General features: G+C 51.1%; 1 protein-coding gene across 1 annotated transcript; it reads right to left on the bottom strand.

Annotated features, from left to right (window-relative positions):
* Positions 1-575: 575 nt before the first annotated feature.
* LOC128274048 (3-hydroxy-3-methylglutaryl-coenzyme A reductase) lies at positions 576-21,208 on the bottom strand. Its single transcript, XM_053012134.1, has 5 exons — positions 20,845-21,208; positions 7,166-7,253; positions 4,107-4,682; positions 1,593-3,329; positions 576-1,518 (listed from the first exon to the last, which is right to left on the bottom strand). The coding sequence occupies exons 1-5, from the start codon at positions 21,200-21,202 to the stop codon at positions 1,425-1,427; spliced, it is 2,853 nt and encodes a 950-aa protein (XP_052868094.1). The 5' UTR covers positions 21,203-21,208; the 3' UTR covers positions 576-1,424.
* Positions 21,209-22,561: the final 1,353 nt, after the last annotated feature.

Raw genomic sequence — 22,561 nt, 5'->3', positions numbered from 1 at the left:
TGTCGATTGGCATCATACCAGCGATGACGCACACTGCTTCTGAGGATATCGTCCTGTAGGCGCTCGCGACCCTAATCGCCATTTACTAGAAACTAAGGTACAACGACTCATGCACATCTAGTATCCTTAGAGTAGATGTAATAGAGAAGACACGAAACGGCAGTTGGCGACAGACAGTGACTTATAATTTTTGAGCTCCTCCTTTCACATTACGGTGTAATAAAAAAGGTTGTACAAAAAGGTTTTTAGTTTGTCGCTGACTCAAGAGTTAATAAATTTAACACATTGGCCTTACATTGGCCAGTCTCGACACCGGAAACGGTGTTAGCTTCATTTCGGAACTATACTCACGATAACCGCGTTGATGCTATCAAGAAAGTGGGGCTTCTGTACAAGACGATGGGTACAATTTTTGCATAGGTTCTATTTTTATTTAACATGAAAAGAAAAACAACTTCCGTAACAGACGATTGAAGATTTGAACATTGTATTTTCCGTTTTTTTCTCCCTTGTTCAGCCCTCTTTCTGCTGCCGCTTTCTCGCACTTCTTGATCGTCGTGTTGCTGCCGCAGTGTCATAGTGTTTTTATTATGTTTAAGCTTATGATACAATGCTTGCATATTGCGCTTATCCCCTTGCTTTCCTAGCCCTTTCGGTCGGCCAACCGTAAGGTGTACCGTGATTCGAGAACAGAAAGAGGATAGGTGTAACGGGTTCTGGTGTGAGAAGGAATTCAGGACTTCAGGAAGAGGTTAATATGGTTTTCCGTTCCCCCCCCCTTGATACTCTCACTCTCACTCTCACTCTCACTCTCACTCTCTTTCTCTCTCTCTCTCTCTCTGTGTCTCTAGTTCCCTCCAGAAGCGAAATCGAACTCAAATGAATACTATTTACAAAAACGAAAAGATACTTTCATTCATTCGACTACGGTGTGTGTGTGTTGTAACCCTTCTTCTTGTGGCATTTTCCCCGCTCCCCTTCATACATTGCGCTTGCCAGACACACACACACACGTGTGTAGATATGCCCTCCGGGCGACCATGCAGACCAACTGGTTGATACTCGATAAGTAATCGGCAAGTTATCGTCGTACGTTCTAGCCATCGTCCCTTTCGGTCGACGACGCTGGTGTGGTGGTCAACGCGATGCCATTCCTACGTTAATTTTTTTGCTATCCCCAGCGCTCCGATGGCGGGAGAAATAAATTACAAACGCACCTTCCTCGTCAAGTGACCCGTCATCCATCCGTTATTATCCGTGACTGACACTTTCTTTTCTCTCTTTTTTTTCGGGATGGCGAGCGGCAGTATGTGAAGCAGTGCGCGTGCACAGCAGTCATGATCAGGATCAGGAGACAGTCTTGTGCTGCCCACAGAACGTAAGGTTGCACACAAACGATCGCACACATCCTAGGCCAACCGAGCCTAGTGGTGGTTGCTGGCGGATGGGGGGTTTGCCAGACCGCCGTTAACCGTTATCGCCGGTGGAATAACGTTTGGATTGACGGCTACCGATGATCTGCAGGGAAAGGGGGTAGAGAAGGACACATTAATGGAGAGTTTTTTCCACGACTTGCCTGTTGCGTCACGTACCTGTTGTGTCGCATATGGCTTTTGACTAGATCGCTAGTAACGAGGGCCGCCAGTAGGCTCAGCTCTCCGGCCATCACCGTGGCGCATATGATGCGCGCCAGCTGCTTGGCGTTTTCGGCTGGGTGCGTGGGGTGCGAACCGCGAACACCCAGCATGTCCAGGCAGGCACCCTGCCCGGGGAGGCCGGTTCCACCGCCGAGGGTGCCCACCTCCAGCGATGGCATCGTGCAGGTCACGTACAGGTCCTCGCCGGTTTCGCCGCACGTCTCCATGTTCGTCGAACAGTTGCTGCTCGTCACGTTCTGGGCCGGATCCTGACCGGTCGCGATGTAGATGGCGGTCACCATGTTGGCCGCGTGCGCATTGTTACCCCCTATGCTGCCGGCGATCGCGGAGCCGGTCATGTTTTTCAGCTTGTTACACTGGACCAGGGTGCGCGCGTTCGTCTTGAAGATCGTCTCCAGCTTGTCGGCGGGAATGATGGATTCGCACACGACGCGCTTCCCGCGCCCCTTGATCCAGTTGATGGCGGCCGGCTTTTTGTCCGAGCAAAAGTTGCCACTGAGCGAGATGATGACCATCTCGGGGAACATGGCCTGGATGTCGCGCAGGGCCCGCTCCGTGCCCTTCGAAAGCATATTCATACCCATCGCGTCCCCGGTGAATGCTCGGAACCGGATGTATAGCACCGGGCCGTCGATCGCGATGTGCAGGTCCTGGAGGCGCGCGTAGCGGCTGGTAGAATCGAACGATTTCTTGATGCGCTTGAAGTTGTCGTCCGACTCCATCCAGCGCTTGGCCTGTGCCGCCAGCAGCACGTTCGGGAAGCGCACGCAGGGTGCCCGCGTCATGCCAATGTCCTCGACGAAGCTCGTGACACCGCTCGTGGAGATGGCCTTGCAGCCACGGTTGGTGCTGGCCACGAGCGCACCCTCGGTCGTCGCCATCGGCACATAGTACCGCTGGCCGTCGAGCAGCAGCGGCCCAGCGTAACCGACCGGAATCGGCACGTAGCCGAGCACGTTCTCGCAGCACGCATTCATCACCTTCGAGTAGTCGTAGTTCAGGTACGGCAGATCGTTCAGTGTGCCCGCCGACCGGCCCGCATCCTTCAGCATGATGTTGCGCCGCAACCGGACGCCTCGCTCCGAGTCGCCGATGATCGTTTCGATCTTGTACAGCGGACAAATGCCACGGCCCGCCCGGACCACCATCTCCAGCTCGGCGTCCGTCAGTGCCTTGCCGCCGCCTTCTTCCTGCAGCATCCGGACGCACTCCTCGAGCGGCCGTGGCTCCCGTTCCATGTCGTCCTCTTCGAGCAGTTCCGCTTCTTCGCCATCATCGTCGTCGTCCTCCGTGGTGGAAAGATCCGATTCGACGAGCGCCTGCTTGCGCACCTTGCGCACGAAGCGTTCCGGTTTCCCAATCAGGCTCAGCTCGCTCTGCGTGGCCTTCTCCTCGAGCATCACCGATTCGGCCAGCGTGAAGGTGACGGGAGCGACCCCGCTGACGGCACTCGCCGCCGTCAGCTGCCCGTGAAGGCTTTCCTTGCGCCGATCGGCGGCGGCAGCCGCTGCAGCGGCCGCGGCAGCAGCGGCCGCAACCGCGGCCTGTTCATTGGCCACCGACATGATCAGATGATCCGACAGCTGGTGACGGTCAAACAGCACAAACTTAACGCCGAGTGTAATGATCAGGATGTAGGTGACGATCTGTTCCAAGCTGATCGAAAGCCAACTGAAAAAGGAAAAGCGGATACGAGATCATTAGATCAGTGGCAAAAGGTGCAAAATAAAGTAAAACAATCTGCCAAGTCGTACGTCAAATAAAACGCCGAACTTATTATATTAAAAAGTTGTATTCAAATTGATGTATTGATGTATTGATTCAAATAAAATATTTAAACGCCTCTTACTCTCTTCAACACAAAAACTGCGCACCGATCTCTCGCGACTGCTACACCTTCAAGGGTTAACCGTCAGACGGCCACCGCACCGGAGACAATGGAGGCGCATGGTGGGTCTCAACGCACGTGCCATTATTTTTTTCCGGTCCCACCGGAATTTGACCTTGGAACTTGGATTTGATTACGAAATTTGTCGTCCACAAAACGCAGACAATTAACCGACAGACCGGACGACCTTCGCACATTAAACTAAAACGAAACCGTATCGGTTTCCATCTGTGGTGACCAAAAAAAAAACAATAACGAGTTTGGGGGAATTCGGTGTTTGCGTCTGTCTCTACACACTGTGCTTTTCTTTCGCCCGTCAAACGAGTCGAGTCGGCACGCAGCACCGTGGCCCTGTCCGCGACACAAGATCGCCGCGAAACGATGCGAAAAACAACCGCGGTCGGGCCGTTACGGGCCGAAGAAAATCATGTCAAGATCAGTGGCATGGCAAAAGACACGCGACACTGTGGCGGGGAGGATGAAAATTATGGCGTCGTCGGCGCGAAACGCGCGAAGATAAATTCCGTTCCCTTGGGTGGTGGGCGGCTCTGGACACTTACCGCATGATAAACTCGGAGATTTCGTTCGTCTCCGTCTTGTTGAGGGCGGCCAGGTGTTCGTGGGCGTGCGAGGCGATGATGTGGTCGGCCGTATCGGACTCCCGGTCCGGGATGGCGTACCGGCTCATGACGTGCACCACGAACAGTCCACTCGACATGATCAGCTTGACGCGCTGCACCACCGGGTTCGGCTTGTGGTCCTCCTCGAACAGGACGCGCCGGATCAGGTTCTCGCCGCCGCACTTCTGCACCCGGTTGCCGGCACCGTTGTGCGTGAGGTCCAGGATGAGCGACAGGCAGGCCGGGTAGAAGGTCATGAAGACGACGTAGTTGACCAGGGCCGACAGCACCGCGAAGCCACTGAGCAGCTCGAGCCGCTGCACCCCGGACAGTGTCCCCACGCCGATCACCAGCGTCTCGACGAGCGTATCGAGCGAGAGGGCCGGCCCGAGGACCTCCATGCCGCGGGCGATGTTCCTCGTCACCTCCGACTGGTTGGCGCCGCACAGCGCCAGCTGGGCCAGAATACCGGCCTTCGACAGGTCGATCAGCAGCAGGAACAGGAACAGCGCATCTCTAAAGCGGAGCGGAGTAACAGAGGACGGCGGATGATTAGTGACCGGAATTGTGCTTCCTCTTCTTCCACGGCTAACGATCATCGTCGGCTGCGTGCGTTGTGATTCGTTGCGGTAGCTTCGGGGGGGCTCGTTCAAGGGTAGTAAAAAGTGCAGCCAGCGCGCTGGCCAACAATAGGGCGGCCGCATTAATAAGTCTCCCCGCGCCGGTCGCCGGTCTAGCCGCAGCTACCGAACCGATGGGAGTTTCAAGTTCAACCGGCCAAAAACAACCCCCAGTTTTTTGTGTTTCCTTCCTGCCGCTCCAAAAAATTGGCTTCGTTTTGGTCTGCAAACCGTTCCAAATGGCCGACTGGCGGACTGATGGACGCGGGCGAGTTTAAAATATTGGCAAAGGTCATGGTGGTGCTCCGACTCCGAGAGAGCCCAAGAAGGTTTCGTGTGGAGCCCCTTCCGAGACACACTCTCCTTCAGCCCTGAACAGAGCGCCCCCCCCGGCGTGGCGTGGTGTTAGTTTTGGGGTGGCCGACCCAAACGCACACACACACACGGGCGGTGGAGGCCTTAATTATAATGTCCAATGTCCGAACACAAAAATCAACAAAACTAATGAAACTCAAGGCTGAAGGATTCGTGGGCCTGTGCCTAAACTGGCGCAATGGCGCGCAAATAACATACTTGAGGTGTCAAGTGGAAGCCCCGCCAACGACTTCCGGGGTCATTAGTAAACCGGTTAGATCTGGTTTAGTTAACAGCCAAGTGTCGCCAATCGATAGGTTGGACAAAACGATCAGCGATGTAAAATAAACGATTCGGCCGCGCATTTGCATTGAAATTTTTGATCACCCTTCTATTGCGTCTTGAAAAGGCTCGATCGAAAAGTGAGGCAAATACACAGCGCGACAAGCCGAGACCGTTACTAGCCATATCTATCTAAGCCATACCTGGTATAGCGATTGAAGCTCTTTTGTAAAGAATCATTAGACATTTGTAACTCATTCATTGGACGCACGCAGCTTGGAGATTACGAATCATGAAACTAGCAGTCATCATCGAAAATATGCGACAAATCTGGACAATCTCGTAACGTGTTTCGGCAAAAATAGGAAATTCTCGACTAGAACATCGAAATCTTTACGACCGATCTAGTATATGCTAATGCCTCGAGCCATCGTCAATTTGTCTAAGAAATCAAATCTAAGGGATGGGTTCAAACCAACAAAAAATCCTCATAAAAAGGGACAATCAGTCAGCATATCATATCATAATGTTACTTTTATTTCATTATCTAGCAGCCAAAATCTCGAATTTTATAGTTCTTTTTTTGCAAAGTTGTTGTCTCTTGTTAAAGTTGTAAAAGTTGTCTACTCTGTATAGAATCAGTCTTGGTCTTGATATTGATCGCTGACCTGGCTTCTATGAAATGCTTCGATTAAAAGTAATCCTTGACCACGGGGTACAGGTTTCGGGGGATTGGCAGTCAAAGTCAAAGTCAATCGAGGAAGTGTTCGAGACAGGTGGCAATTGATAGTTGATCGATCGATTTCAAACGAATCGTTACGACACGTTATGCCGTTACAAAATCGACCAACACGGAAGTTGGTGACAATTTACTGTAACTAAATTTTACTGTGTGTATCCCTTAAATCGTTCAAATCTATTAAATTGAGGACATTCAACGAATTTTGATTTCAGTTCGGAGGCAACAGCGAAAGGTGATATAAAAAAGGCATCAGAATCAGTTACCATTCAAAAGCGAAATAAATATGGTATTTCTTTTAAAAATAAAAACTACAGCAAACGGTTTTAAAACAACTGTTTCTTCATTGTTTACAAGTTCAGTATCAAAATAAACTGATCATAATGGGTACAAAAGAACATAATTAACGGGGAGTAAAGTAAAGGCTTTTTTGCACGACCAGAACATCGTTGCATACAATTAGTACCGAACTAATCAACATTCAATTAACAGCCGTGCGTCTTGTGATGTCTTCGATCCTCACCCGATCACCCGATGGGTGTGTGTCTAATGCAATTTGCGTGTGCTCTTCCTGTAAACATGTAATTATCCCGCTCCGAAGCTATCTAAAGGTTTCTGCCTAATCAAACTATCCCAAAGAAGGTTGTTGAACCGAACCGCAATTTGTGAACCTTAGCAAAACATTTTCCCCTAATCGCTTTTTAATATCACGCGCTCACGTCACGGAGCGTCGTCGTCAGCAAAGATCAACAATCGCACCCGGCAAATGGGGCAGTGGAACGGAAAGCGATGGTTCCGGTTCGGTTCGGGAGATCAAAGATCGGGAGGTTCACCACAGCCGTGAATGTCACGTCGCGTGGGTTTTCTGACTAACAAACGAATTTGAATGTGAAAGCACTCGCCCTCCCAAAAGTGAACAATAAAAGCCACATTTTCGGTCCCCCCAATGTTGACCCCTAACCCTTTAGAGGGGGCAGAGCGCACTTACTCCGTTGGTTACTTACTTCAGATCGGAAACTTCACACCCGAGGAAGTTGAGCACGGTCGATGTGAAGATGAAGCTGGAGAACACCGTGAAAAGGCCAGCGATACCTGTGAAAGAAACCGCGTACAGAACGAGAGAGAGAGAGAGAAAAAACCGTCAAAAAATATGATAATGTTTATGCATACGGAAGAACAGAAAAAATCAACACAAAAACCGGAAGAATCACGGAAATCGGATACCACAACGGTCATCAGCACACAATGGCGGAACGGATCGAGCGAAGGGTCATGGGACCGGAAATCGGGGGCCCCAAACCGGTCGACAGCACGGGCAAACAACGGGCCGCCGGGTGGGTGCCAAAAAAAAACATGGCCAGCAATTGTAGACAACCACCCATCATCGCCGAGACACAGCACCGAGAGGACACTTCTTTTGCTACACGCTGTGAAGGTGAAGAGGCTGCCGCGGCCCGCCGCGGCTCTCGGAAGCGGTGTGAAGTGGCGGTGATCATCGAACGTCAAGGTTCAACATGTGCTCAGCGCGTGTCACCGATCTAATGGTGAAGAGGGCTGCGGCTGTGTCGTCGAGTGGGCCGTACCGTTCGCGCCACTTACTTCCTTGTTAAATTCCCCCCCCAAACCCTGCCACACACGTGACTTGTGTGCCCAAACACGGCACACGGCATTCGAATGGAGATCTTCGGCGCTGATCTTCGTAAGGTGTGGCGTCGTCGAATGGCGCTGGGGCGCTGCGCTGCGCGTTCAATAATTCAAAATTAAGTACCGATGTAAAAGGAAAATTAATATTGGCATTGAAGGCATTGATCGCACCCATTCACCTGCGCGCTTCATAAATATAAGAAGCTTATCGAAAGTAATGATCACGAGGATTCCGTTACAGCAACAACAAAAAAAAGGCCCAGAAACTCGGTGCCCATATGCCATTTTGCGTCTCGGACCGCTTCAAGGCAAACCGGGACCACCGGGTGCTGACAATTTCTGCACACAACAACCGGTAATCATGGCGACGATGCTCACGATTAACGGCGTTTCTCAACGGACCGAATGAATAAACCCGCAACAAGAAGGTACGCAACGCACCCGCCGCCAGAGAGAATGGATTCGGTTTTCACGGCCACTACACGCACGCACGCGGTTCGGGGATCAGGTTCTACCCACCGTAAGGATCTCCCTGCCGGAAACGGGCTGCGTGTTATGCAAATGTTACTTTCAAAGCTTGCAGAAAAATAAGTCTCCACACGGTTCGATGTTTCCGCTCCGCATGATCGTGTGCCGCCCTGTGCCAAACGCCTCGGCACGGCAGGGCTGCTGCGCCAATATGTCGGTCAACTATTTTTGGCCAACAACGACAGCCGACGAGAGGCCGTTTTGTTGTTCGAAGTTCGCGGGCGATGGCGGCGAGGTGCAAAAGAAACACGCGCAAGAAAATTGGTTAATTGGGCGATTGGGCAACTGGTAAAAATGATTTAATGATTTGTGCCGAATAGAAACACCACCATTACATAGAACCGCTTGGCCTATCGATCTGGTTGGCGTTAAATAGTTGTTATTAAAAAGCATGCATGTAAACGTAAAATTAACATACCAACGTAATAATTTATTACACATTTAGACGTTTGATGGTTTGGAGATCGTCTCATCGTCAATAATTTGAGCAACAATTTTGAAATATTTAATAACTATCCGACGTTCCTTTTTCAGCTACCGAATAGCAACCAAGGCGATGCTGAAGGTGAATGTAGAATAAATGAGAGCGAGTCGTTTGGTTTGCTTTGGCAAATGTTACTGACGGAGATATCATTTTGTAACCAGATAGGCTATAGAGTAAAAAGCATTATCCACATTCAGAAGACTCATTTCATTTCATTTCAAAGAAGTTGAATAAAATAGAATAAGAATTGGGGGCCACAAAAATAAAGGCAAAACAAATTGGAGAAAATCCAAGAACTCTTAAAGCCAAAAATCTAAAATCTAGCAAGCGTTGAATTCTTGTTGCGTTTTTATAGTGTTTTGGTACACAAGTGAACATTTTAATCGTTGCATTGCGGAAAACGTCTGTTCGAACCGTGATAGTTAGCAACTCGAGTGCAAACTTTAAATTAGTACCTAACACCGCTCTATCCTATGACCTCCATTTAACCAATGTGTTCCATATTAAATGCATTGTTATCATACCTAAAACCCACTGCTGTGCGTTTGGCACACACACACACCCGGTTCATTGTTGTGTGAAAAGGAAGTGAAATAATATTTGCGCGGAATCCGGAAATGTTTCACCCGTTTTCCTTGAGCTGATGTTTTGGTGTGTTTATGTCACTAATCAGTGGGCCGGACCATCGCGGTTTTGCGAGGCTTTCTTACCGTCAGGGCACCCAAAATGACGACCGAGGCGCACTGCTGAAAATCCTTACCGGCCACCGGTCAGTCATGCGCGTTGTTAATGGTTTGTGGCCTTCGCGTTGTGCGCGATCGAAAGAAAACCAAAACCAAACTAAAAAAAACCGAACCAAAGCATAACCGTAAAGCAGCCCCGTGAGCAGCACTTCGACCGCACCAATTCCGAAAGCAGAAGTTCACCGTGAAAAAAAGGGCAAACAAAACGCGGAACGCACGCGGAATGTACACGATGGCCGCGATGTTCGTGCGACAGGGGGGGCTCACGGCCGGTTACACTTTCTCCACAAATGGCCGCCGGAAAAAGTGTTGCCCGGGAACGTGACCGACAGAAGGTGAACGCGGGAGAGAGAGAGAGGCGACCCCCTAATGGCCCACCTAATACGCGCCACGGCAGGGCTTTTGGCTGCAAATCGGTCATGCGTTAATGGGGTGGATGTGCCCGACCTGCATCAAACGTCGTCGTCGTCGTCGTCGGTCGCCGTGGAGGGCTTACGGGTAGGGTCTGCCGTGTGCCCTAAGGGCCCCACACGCGTTTCGGAACGGTTCGCGCGGTGGCCCGCGGCTCGCGACTCACGGAGTTATGGCTGCGCGCGCGTTGCCAATAATCGGCGGTGCCATTATCACGCACCGATGGCGCATCATTATCCAAAACTTGGCCCTGGGTCAGCGCCAATGGCCGCTCGTTATCGTGCCAAAGTGGCCACGTTCCGGGGGGCCAAAGCGAACGCATACGCCCATCCGGGAGGGTTCGAGGGTTACGCAACGCCATCGCCCGAGAGATTAACGATTACCCAGAAACGAGCGGGAGTGGGTGGAGCGGCCACATAGCATCACATTTTCCTGGCGTCCGTGCCATCCGTGCCGGGTGTAACGCGGATTTCCTTGCACCGCACCGGCCATTTTGTTGCAATGGGGAGCTCCAAGTTGGCCTCTACTTTCGCACTTTCGTTTTGATACTACTGGCCTTTTTTATATTTCTAAACGATGGTCTTCCTACGAATTTTTTTGCACGAGGGACACATTGGAAGTAGGCTGTGTGCGATTAGGCAGTGCCGTAAATGTGCATAAAACGAGGCCACCGCGCACCTGACCGTCGGGGCTACCGTGTAACGCTGTTTGCATAAAAATGTTGATTTAGTGTGAAGAAAAAATATCCCAATACCGGCGCGCACTACCGTAGTAGGCTAGACAAAAACCAGTTATCTCTCTCTCTCTCTCTCTCAGGCTCAGGCTCGAACGGGTCCAGGTTTAATTACCATTTCGAAAGAAGGGACAACGAATGCTCGCAATGGTCACTATGTTTGCGCTGCCTTTGAGCGTTTGTGATCGTTTTTACCAATCCATTTTGGCTTTGGCCGATTACTTTACCATAACCTTACTTATACTCATACATCATTTACTATTTCATTCATTCATCAGCTTCGCATAAAAATGGTTTATTTGGTTTTTAAATTAAGATTTAATTAGAGTCAATTAAGGAGATAAACATGCAATGGCATAAATTAATAGCAAATAAAAAACATTGAAGAAATTCAAACATCGCAATCGGGTGAGTGTTGCAGGCCAAGACTGCTCCGAGGCCGATGAAACAACGCAATCATCAAAGTTATCGAACTACGCTACGAGTACCGAAGCCAACAAATGATCAAGGGCCATTTAAATGTTGCAAAATTTAAATGTGTTAGAAAGGAGAAGTGTAGAAATAGCAAAAGAAAATGCAAACGTAAAACAACGAAACAGTCAAACAGTCAAACAGTTTCTAAAAATTCTAAGATGTAAATGAAAGTAGGTCCACCATGACATAAAACAAAACAAACATCGAATAGAGAAAATTGTAAAAGACGATATAAGAGACAAAAACATGGAAGAAAGAAAGAAAGAGCAAACACAAAACAAGCCAAATAAGCTGCAAAATTGAGGCAAACAGGAAATGTGTGCCGCTTCGTGGCAAGTGGAACAGTTCCAAGGCTAAAAGGAAGCGCATCGATTGGGCGATTGATTGCGCTGGTTGGCTGGCTGGCTTATTAACACACTTTTTCGAATCGAATGCCACAGCAAAACGCGGTTCTTGTCTGTCTTTTGCGCACCAAAAGTGCAGCATCACGCGGCACGACCTCCTGTGTTCGGGCCCCTGTGTTCTGGGGGGTGCTGCAATTTAGAAACTTTAAAGACCCGCTCTTAAACGCCATCGCGACCATCGGAGTTGATCCATCGGAGAGCACGCTGGTTTCGTGAAGGTTCCCCACACACACACACACACCGTCACCATCCACCGCTTCCTTTCACGCGAACGCGCGCAGTTCATGTGACACAGAATGTCAATGCCGACGTCACATGCCGACGGCCACCGGAGCGTGCGACCCGTGCGAAGGAAGTGGCGAGTGGAGTGAACGCGCCATCTCCCCGCTACCCCCCTCCGCGGGCCCTTGCTTGCGGTGTCTCATTCTGCGTCTTTCGATTTCTTCGAGTTCCGCTAGCGCCCGGAGCCCGGAGAAAGTGGTCGTGGCCGATGACGACGGCGACGACGGCCGTTGGACCGGTGGGGTTTGGAGAGAGAGATAAAAAGTGAAAAACATAACAATGTGGGTGCCTCTCGACCGCACCAACCCGGGAGGGGGGGTCCGACCGGTCACATGCTAACCGGAAGTCAAATTTGACGTTCACCACTCGAGTGCGCAGCGTCCCCGTTTTGGGAGCTCAACAACATCGACAACAACTACTTCATCGACATCGAGGGCTGCTTTCTCAGGCGCGGCCCAATGTGGCTGTGAGGCTGATTCACCGGAATATATGCAAAGCTTCCCCCGCCCCACCCTCGCGAGTGCCGGATGGCTGCTGTTGGCGCGCACCGGAGGAGGTGCCTTGGAAAGGTGCCAACCCCGTTGATCTGACCGGCCCGAAAGTGGGTCAGTGTATCGTGCACGATCGGAGTGCACCGTTCGGGGGCACCCCTCCATATCGGCGCGACCGTCGGCCGCTACCGATCGGTAGCCGGTGCCGCCATCCGACGGTCCGACAGTCCGAAGCGAAGCGCTACCCTACCCTACGGGGTGGTCCCTGGATGACCTTGTTTGCCGCTGATCTCGGTTAACTCTCTTTTCCACACGCACTCGCTCCTTCTTTCTCGGCCGCGAACGCGCGAACTGGAGCACACGGCGGGCAGTGCGAGCGATCTCCGATCACAACTCACTTGATCTCTATTTTTTTCAATTTTCAATTTTAATTCATTAAACAAACTCGGTTCCAAAACGAAACGAAGCCGATGCTCTTCGAACACGTGGGGTTCTCGGAACGAGAGATTTGCCACACTCAATTTATGGGCCCCGCCGGATAGACCCGCTCTTTTTCTGCCCCACCCCGGGGGGGCCAGATACGACACGTGAGGCTAATCAGTGCCAATAAGCCAATAAGCCGAAAAATATGGCCTAGTCCGAGCCGGAATTGGTCGGGCAACAAAAAAGAAACTCCACCAGCTTCACCGGGCGGGCAGAGGCCGTTGGAGAAGAAGCTGGCAAAAAAAAACCGCGTGGTGGCATCCGTTGGCAACCGAGCGCGCGTGTGGTGTGTGAACGGTAACACCAACGGCCGCCGAGCACGATTATCGAAATTAGGAGCATAAAAATCGAACAAACAAAACCGGACCGCATCGCCGAGAGTTCGCTTAGAACCAATTAACGCGGACGGCCGGGGATCGGAAAAATTTAAATCACCCCCCGCCGCGTGTGACGTCTTCGTAAGGATCATCGCGCGAGCCCGAGACAAAACCGGTTCAGTTCAGCTGTCACACAACACGCAGCTATATGTTCTGACGCCCGCGGTGGGAGCCAAAAAATCATAAAAATAAAACACGGCATTACCATAAAACGGGGCATCCACGAATGGTGGATCTCGACGGGGACCTGGTTTTGTTTCTCTCTAGCTGCCCCATCGGGATCGGGGTTCGCATGCTAATTCCTTTCAACATTCTACGAACGGCAGCGTGCAAAGCGGCTTTATGCAAAGTAGAACACGGCAGCGGAATCGCCAGCATCGATTTTGCATTCGAAAAAGATGCCAATCGAAAACTCGTGCCGCGTGTCGTAGCGCTAGTGGAAAAAGCCTGGGTAACAGCCTGGGTTAGTCGTGGGCCCCGAGGAGAGAAGCGCACACAAAAAACCCTAAAACCCGGGCCCGGGTTGGGTTTCATTCACGACCGAGAACAAGTCGCTCGGCTCCGGCTCGGCTCGTTCGACGAGTGCTGTCTCTCCCGGGATCACCGCTTGCCGGTGATTTCAACGATCCGTCGAGCGACGAGCCCCGGCCACAAAAATGATTCATAAACGAACCCGCGGTGGTGAACGATTCATCATTTAGCGACATCGGGGGGCTGGCTTTATGACGCGCACCGTTTCTGTTGTTTTTTTCCTTGGTGTGTGGCCGCATGACATAATTGCAACGGAGGCGGGCAAGCATCGGATTGCAGCAGCAGTGTAGTGGAGCAATTAAAATTGGATACTTTGCCGGCATCGGTAAGGCACCCACCGGCGAGCATTCGTTGCGAGCGAGCTCCTCGAATTTCGTCCCTTTTACCTACAGAGGGAGAGAGGACCACGGCGGGGGGCGTGTTGCAGCAGCAAACGCAGCAATAAAAGTAATTAGTGACGTCACCCCTGGGCCCGGTGGTGCATTGCGAAACCGGGGACGAAGAAGAGCCAACATACACACGCGACGCGAGCGAAGATGCGTGATTTGAAACAAAGAAGTAACACAAACATAACCCAAAACCAGGAAAAAGACTGCCGCCGCGAAGCGAAGTGAACGGCCACGGCGGTGGTTGAGGAGTTAAAGAGCGTCGTAATGTGGCACACGTTGGTGTGGCCGGCTCTTATGATTGTTGGGTGCGCGCGTTGGCTGATCGATCGACACAAATATGCGCGCGTTGTGCGCGGCTGCTCTGCACAAACAGCTCAAAGTGCACGTTAATCGTGTTTCGATTTTTGACAACGCGCGACGAGCACGGCGCGGCCCTGCCCATTACATAAACCATTATGCGGAGGGCCGGCCACGCTACGTTCGCACCTTGCGTGCTCCACATGTGTTCTACGCCAGCCAGCGTGTCGCCTGGGGGGCTCCAGGAAGTCGATCGGGTGGCAAGTGCGGACGAATGCCTATGAGGCGGATGGTTTTCGGGACGGTATTTCGGTTTACATAAAGGACGAAGGCACGATTGGATAAATCGACTCGCTCAGGACTCTTTTTTTCTATTAGGTGTTGGGGGAATTAATTCTTGCCGTTTTTATGACTACCTTAATGAAAATTTTAAAGTATTGCCCATCGTTAGCTACTACTTTCTCCCATCTTTCAGGCAATTAACGGTATTCGTGTCGATAGAACTCCTCGTCTGTAGAGGCGATCCAATCAGAGACCCATTTTTCAATACAATGAGAAAGAGCAACATCTGGTGATTTTGACCGGTTTTGGGATGTGTGGTTGAGCGTTGTCGTGTTGAAAAATCAGCTTACCATATCTTTTATCCCATTCGGGTCCTTTTTTTGGAAAAAGCTTGCTTTAAACGCATTAATTGTTGTCGGTGGGATTGTCCATCAGTAGTTTCATTAGGTTTTAAAAGCTCAAAGTACACCACACCTTTCGTATCCCACCATATGTACAGCATAACCTTTGCGCAGTGAATTTTTCTTTTTGGTTGCGATGGACCTGGTTCACCAGGCTGTACCCAGGCCTTTTTGCGTTCAGGATTCTCGTAACTCTCCTTTTCTCCACCAGTAACGATTCGGTACAAGCACCCCTTTCTTTGCTGCCGTGCAAGCAGAAATTCGAAAATGGTTTTCCTTCTTTCAATATCTGTTTCTTTCATCATAAAACATTTTTCTAAGCATTCCCACAACGCTCAGGCGATGGGAAAATGTCCTGTGGTCAACTCTTAACATTTCTGCAAGTTTATTTATGTTTATATTTATTTTATGCAAGTTTATTGTTAAAAGGACAAGAATTAATTAAAACTCCTAATAATCTGCTGCAACGGACAGAGCCATTTTATCACCAACTTCAATTTTTGCATTCGAATTGCAGCACTGCTAGGGTCTGAATCGACACTTTTTGCGTAGAAACCGCCAAATAGGTATTTGATCCAAGCTGATGTGGAATATTATTGCTCAACTTAATACACTTTTGTTTAATAACACAATAAAATACCAAAAGATCAAGATAATCAGATAATTAACTACAAGATAATAAACAAGATATTTGCTATAATTACAAAGCCAGCAATTTAGATAATTTCATTCATTTCATTTCATTAATTCGATTGATTTAATGGTGCTGAACCAAAAAGAAAGTTCTTTTCTTGCTCCGCTTGATTGCGCCATTCAAAAGTTTCGTGATGAAGCCACAATGGATATCGAAGGTCGAGCTACGGAAGGCCATCTGCGGCAGGTGCCGAATTAAAAATAAAACATGCTCCACAGTGTGCTTAAGTCAACCTTGGCGCGACTACGGCATCTAAGCCATAAATGAAGACCCAAACCCAGATCGAGAACCTTTCATGTTAATTCATGCAAATATTTGCTAAATTGCCTTCCAGTTCATTTACATTACTGAAAAAGTTTGCCGCGAATCTGGTGGTCTCGGGTGCGAAAATTGCTGAAAACAAGAACATCCGACGGACGGAACACGGTGGCACGGCATTCGAGACAGAATGTCGACGATTGTTCCCCAACGGGTTTGGGATAGAACGGTTCGAAAAAAAAGAAAAGGGAAGCAAACGAATTCCGTCAACCATTTGGTTCTGTGTTCGATGGTTTCGAGCAGTTAGCAACGGTGCGATAATTTTTGCCTTCGCGAAAACGCTCCGGAACACGCTTCCTGGTGGGCCCCAGGGCGAGAAGTGGTAATTTCCACTTCGTTCAGGATTTTCCCCGTGAACCAGTATTACCTGTCCCGAGCGGGCGGCGAAAGGGCCAAGGACCTGTACCAAGCTCCAGAAGTGGACACGCCGGATCATTAATCGTATCCAGCGTTTCCTTTGTTTTCAAAGGGTCTTGCAAAGGATCAGTGAACGCGCAGCGTGCCGTTTGACGTCACTACACACTCGGCTGTTGCGCAGGATCCGTGCGCGCGCCCGGGAAGAATGGAAAATCCGTTCGATCGCCCACCGGCTGGAAACTGGTTTACCCCGCGAGGCGAGAATGTGCCAATTGGGCGCCGGGGTCGACGGCTGGTGACAACCGGCGGCGATCGACGGCTGCCCTTGAACTGTGCACCACGGCGAAGAGGGACTTACGCAAACCGCATTTTAATCGCGCAAAATGCCGCTCTTCGGCAGGTCCTCACCGGTGACGCACATCGCTGAGCGTGAATGCCACAAAAGGCCCGGAGAATGGTTCCATCACTAAGTGTCTTAAGATACGGACCACCATCAGCATAAGAATGTTGGAACTGGCAGCGGAAGGATTCGTGCAACCTGACACCGAGGGGGCTCTTTGTTTGGCAAGCGGAGAGAACCGTATTAATGACCGTCGTGTGCCGCTGCGTCGAGGATGAAAGCATGTGTGGGGTGGGCCTGGTAGCCTGTGCAACCCGGCGCGCCGGTGCATACGCGATGCAAAGTGGCAGTTATTTGCGCAAATTCTTTGCGCACCGAGAGAGCGAGAGAAGGCTCGGCCCTTCTTGCTGATTATCGCATGATTGTTGCAAAACGCACCCAACCGCGGGCCCGCGGGTGGTTGATTGTTGCGAACCTGAAGGTCAGCGCGCGCCGCGAAGGTCGCTATGATCGCGGGAACCCGCTGATCGCGCGGCCTCTGTCTCGATCTCGGAGCAGCAAAAGTGCGAGCCCTTTTTTGTTGGCGTTACTAATAGTCGCGCGCATGTGTGGCTTATGTTGCTACCCTTGACTTCCTTCGCCGCACCGAGCGCGCACTGGGGCCCGGTGCGCACACCCGGGGCCAGGTGGCCCAGTGGCCCCCCGAGAGGCATTAGGAAGCATTGCTCACAGCACGTCTCGCGGGGCGGTCTTCCGTTGGCGCACTTCTATGCAAACAAACACCATCCCGTCGTCGCAAGTCACGCGAAACTGATGATCGGGCCGGGGTCGAGGGATGGGATTCGATCAAAAGTGGTCGACGATCGGGGACGATCCAAGAACCTCCCTTATCTGAGCTCGGCTGACGAAACGACGCCGACGTGGACCGTTGGCCCGTGCAATTTGTAGTGTGTCGCAAACCGCGGGCTGGGCGTGCTATCGTTGTCGGTGAACTTTTCAAGTTATCAAAATGGCGTGACGCGACGGACCCATCCATGAAGTGTGCTAACTGAGCTCCGCCGAACCGGGAGGGGGGATAAAATCGCGCGTTTGCTTCGGTGCAGAGAAAGCAATAGGTCGAAGCGAAGCGAAGCTCGGCAAAGCGCCGCGCGCCGTGGTGGTTGCCCTTGACCGTAGGAGTTGAAGGAGCCCCCCCACGAAAAAAAAGTGTCATCTCTTGGGTCATCCGCTCGATCGATCGATTTCACAGCATCTTAAGCCATATAATAAAAGCCAGTTGGTGGATCCGTGGAAACTTTCTTCCCGAAACCTTGCGGTGGAACGGAATTGGAATAAAAATTAAACGATGACGATTAAGACGCCTAATCTACAGGGTGACCAATTCAAGGTTCTTTTTTCATTTGGTTATGAAAAAACGGCCAAATATTTTCCGATGCTTAAACATTTATTTGAAAGGTTGAGTTGCAGAAAAGTGGAAAATATGAAAAACTTATTTCTAAGGTGGTAAGTCTTCATCTCAAACGGTACGATGTTTGAAAAGCTCATTTCATTTAAGCTCATTTCCAACTCGGTGGCTATATTAATATGCAGAATGGTCGTTTTTGGAACTCGTAAAACCTACACTGCGTGCAAGAGATGCCAATGCACCCCAATCCGGGTGACTGTTTGGCGCAGATTTTGGTCTGGTGGCATCAGCGGCAGCCGTATGCATGAATGAAGAAGGAGCCGCCGGAACCGTCGAAGGCGTACGCTACCGAGGAATATTGGCTGATTGGTTCTTTGGCGAAATTTGAGCTGAGAACTTAGGCGACATTTGGATTCAACATGATGGCGCTACTGCTAAGCCAACCGTGGTGGACATTTGACCAAAACTGTTTTTCATAAAAAAAATGGAATGAACCTTTTTAGTAAAAGTTCAATTCGAAAAATATTAAGCAGTTTTTTAACCAAATAAAAAAATGTATCTTATATGGCTCACCCAGTTACTGTCGAACTCGATCAAAAGTTCCACTGAATTCGACTTAAGCTCGAAATATTACCAATACGATACGACACGACGAAAAGTTAGCCAATTAATTTGCCTCTAAGCTGCTCAATTATCGACGTCGAGCTCTTTGCCGCATTTTCCGTTGAACGACGAGCCTGGTTCGTTCGATGCATCTTCGTCATTATGTTATAACCGGCACAAAGAGTCTGGCAACATTGGCAATATTTAAAGCGAGCCAATATTTATAACTTCTTCTCCCAGTGCATCTCCCGGTGGGTCGGCTTTCAAATCGGACCAAACACGACTTGAAACCACGAACGACGTACATTATTTACGATCCCGCAAAACCGGAGGCGCAGCGTGCGGCGTGAACTTCTGACCTTAAAAATATCCGGGAACGGGCGTCAAAAATCGCTTCGCAAAAACAGGAATCTGAAGGACGAAACGCGCGTCATATTTCGCTCGTTTGGGCCCCACGTACCTCCGGACCACCACCACGGAGGACACCCCGGTGGTGACCCCGAACGTGTTGGCAAATATGTGTTGCAAACAGCGTTTCCAGTTTCATCAGCTGACCCAATCTCTGAAACACACATCTCTCGCATACGTGCGGAGAAGCCAACGATCACCATGCGAGCGAGCAAGGAGATCACCAGCTCCGCGGTCCACGGTCCACGGTGTTATGGACCGAGTCACGAACCCGAAAGCGACCGATTGGCCTGCACCACCACAGCCGGGGCAGAAGCTCCAGACACCTCGCGTACGCGCGCAGACCCCGCGGGGTGTTAATTAGCATCTAACCGCTTAGTCAAACAGCTCCACAATTTTCTCTCTCGATCGCGCGCCCCCAGCTTTTCGATCGCGACCACCGCAAAACCGGTGGCCACCACGCTTTCCTGTCGAACCGGGAGGGTGTTTCTGGGCTGGACTTTCTTGGCCCGTGCGTTGGAAAACTCGCTCGAAACGCCTCCCCTCGAATGGCCCACTCCTATGGGTCGAATTTCCCTTCGGTAGAAACCCCGTCCGTGAGGAGAGAAGAAAAAGTGGAAAACCGGCCTTCGCGTGAAATCTAGGCGCAGAAGGTCAACGGCATGGGGCACGCCTTACGACACCGTTTAAAACGGTGTCCAAAACAAATCTCCAGCCCGCCATTCGCACCGCACCGCACCGCACCGCACCGCACGGCACCGCGTCTCGTTTCACACTTCGACCGAAAGGGCCGCACAAGATCCGAAATGGGGCTCTGAGACGCCCGTGCTCCCGACACCACTGACACCGCCGTGCGGTGTCGGTCCCCCCGTTTTCTCGGTCAGATCTGGGGCAATACTTCACCGGCTCGTGACTGGCCGAAGGATTTTGGGGTTTTGTTTCTCTTTTTCGACGGCCGACGAGCGCGGCGGGTTTAACTTTTTTTTTTTGTTGGAAATTCGGACCTCACGAAGACATCATTGTGCAGATAGTGTGCAGCGGTTCGTCAGCGATTATGCGCAATTAAACGCCAAAACGCACGCACAACGCAAGGGGCAATGAAGTGATTAAATTCGCTAAAAGAAAAACATGACGTCGTAATAAGCACACAGAACAACCCACAAAAAACATGCCAGAAATAGAATCATAATTGACGGAAAAAACTTCGTAAACGACAAAAACGAAATGAAATGAAAGAAAGAAGGAAAAGGAAAAATGATAACAACCGAAATGATGATTTTTTAAAACACTACCTTGTAATGGAAGCAATATTTATTTGAAATTGGAAGATCATTAAAGAGAAACAAAACGTTCATTTTTCAATTATAAAATGTAATGAGAAATCAAAACTTAAAAGAACTGATAAACAGAGCAACTTATAAACGGTTAAATAACAAACAAAAGAAAACAATCCAACAAGAAATGAAAAATAAAGGAAAAATGAACGGAAATGAACTCGAATCGCTCGTAGAAATCCCCAGATTGGTAAAACAGAAACACAACAACATTGAAATAAATCCGTAGAAAGGCCACGAACTAACTAAATCATGACGATCTGTACTCACCTAGGATGTACTTTGAACCGAGCTTCTGCAGGTTGCAGAAGTGGTAGTAAACGTAGAGGATGGCCGACCCGCGGACAACCATCATCAGGATGATGTCGATGATGTTCTGGTCCGTTTCCTCGCAGTGCAGCAACCCATCGCCGACCGTCCGGCCGCCGTAGCGCCAGCTCGGGCACACCGACGGGTGCATCCGGGCGCCCCCGTCGGCGGCGGCCTGCTGGTGGCTGCCGGCCGCGTCGCCGCTGCCCTTCTCGAGCGACAGGATGCAAGCCGTCACGGTGACCAACGCCACGATCACCTCCCACGGGTGGGACGCACAGAACTCGCCGTGCACCCGAAACAACCGCCCGAGACGCATGGTTGTGGTTGCTGTGTGCTTCGCGCCTTCGTCCTTAAAAAAGTGTTCTTCGTTTCGGTTCTTCGTTCGTGTCACTCTACTGTGGCCCGCGGATGCCCTTTGACCTAAGGGTACCCACTCGAACACACACACACACGCGCACACACACACACACGCAGGTAGACACCAACTTCACTCTCCGGTACGCGCGTTGGGTTGGTCCGCCAAAGCTGCCACTGCGCGTCCCTCCTCACACCTGGCAGTTCGCGCGAACGAAGCGGGGCCTCGCGCAAACCACAATGGTCGCTCCCCTCCCCGGTAACGGCACGTGCCACGGCGCAGGCGGCCTAAGCTGTGAAGGCAGATTCCTTGCTGCCGTTGCCGTCGCTGCTGCAGATTAGAAATTCATTTGCATCGCGCGCCTTGGACTTTGAACGCCAGACATGATCGCAGAGCCGGCCGCAGAGATCGACCGATCGACGGAAATGCAAAACCGGAACACCGATGCTCTCTACACACGCACACAAGCACGCACGACACCTTTCCCAAACGGTAGCTGGCCACGGTAAATTCGGCAACGGAGGGCACCTCACTGCCGCGTGCGATCGAGAGATAGCGGGGCGCCAGCTGGTGGTGGGGGCGGTGCGGCGTATGATGCTGCCCACAGGTTCGGACCGATGCACACCCACCGGAGGCAAACGCAGGCAGGCGCAGCAGCACTTCTTCACCGTAGCACGGTACCGACGAGACTGAGCGGACGGTCTCGATATCTGCAGCCTTTCAGCATCAACACACGGCCGCGGCCTGCCTGGCCCGGTTGGGGCCCGGACCCTGCTGCGGCGGTCCGGTTCGCCCGCTGGATCTCGCGCGCGCGCTCTCTTTCTCTCTCGAGCTGTCGCTCTCCTTCGCTCGATCACTCTGCAAAGCGTCGGGGGCTTCGGGTGGCGACGATCGCGACACGACCGCGATCTCCTTCGACGGGCGCGAACAGATGATGATCAAAGTTCGCGGCGGTGGCGCGAAGAACCGGGCGGGCGTTTCTTTTCCACACTATTCAAACGACCACGCTGGAAAAAAGAGGAGAGAACACGAGGTTATTAGCGTACACACGCCGGGTGGGGGGGTACTGCGAGCCTCTCTTATGCTTCGCGGGTGATAAGGGATGTTTGGCCACCCGGAGGATGGCCCGGAGCGGGGTGTTAGATAATGTCGTCGTGCATGCGTTTCATTGATGGGCACGGATTGTCAACCCGCGCACGGACGGATGATGCTGGTTATGTTAAGCCCCACAAGGCCACCCGCCCCCCGACGAAGCCAGCGGACGCGCGCCAGTGTGCTCAACTCATCTTGAAGCTACGTATAAATGGTCCGGTAACGCAC

This window comes from Anopheles cruzii, chromosome 3 (assembly GCF_943734635.1).
Source record: "Anopheles cruzii chromosome 3, idAnoCruzAS_RS32_06, whole genome shotgun sequence".
NCBI lineage: Eukaryota > Metazoa > Arthropoda > Insecta > Diptera > Culicidae > Anopheles > Anopheles cruzii.
This window is presented reverse-complemented; position numbering and strand designations above follow the sequence as displayed.

What these genes read in the sequence shown, in the direction of transcription:
- LOC128274048 (XM_053012134.1), bottom strand. Translation starts at nt 21,202, where the DNA reads ATGCGTCTCGGGCGGTTGTTTCGGGTGCACGGCGAGTTCTGTGCGTCC. An exon ending in TGTGAAGTTTCCGATCTGAA is followed by an intron (nt 4,683 to 7,165) that starts GTAAGTAACCAA and finishes GCTCCGCTTTAG; the next exon opens with AGATGCGCTGTTCCTGTTCC. An exon ending in AGCCATATGCGACACAACAG is followed by an intron (nt 1,519 to 1,592) that starts GTACGTGACGCA and finishes CTTTCCCTGCAG; the next exon opens with ATCATCGGTAGCCGTCAATC.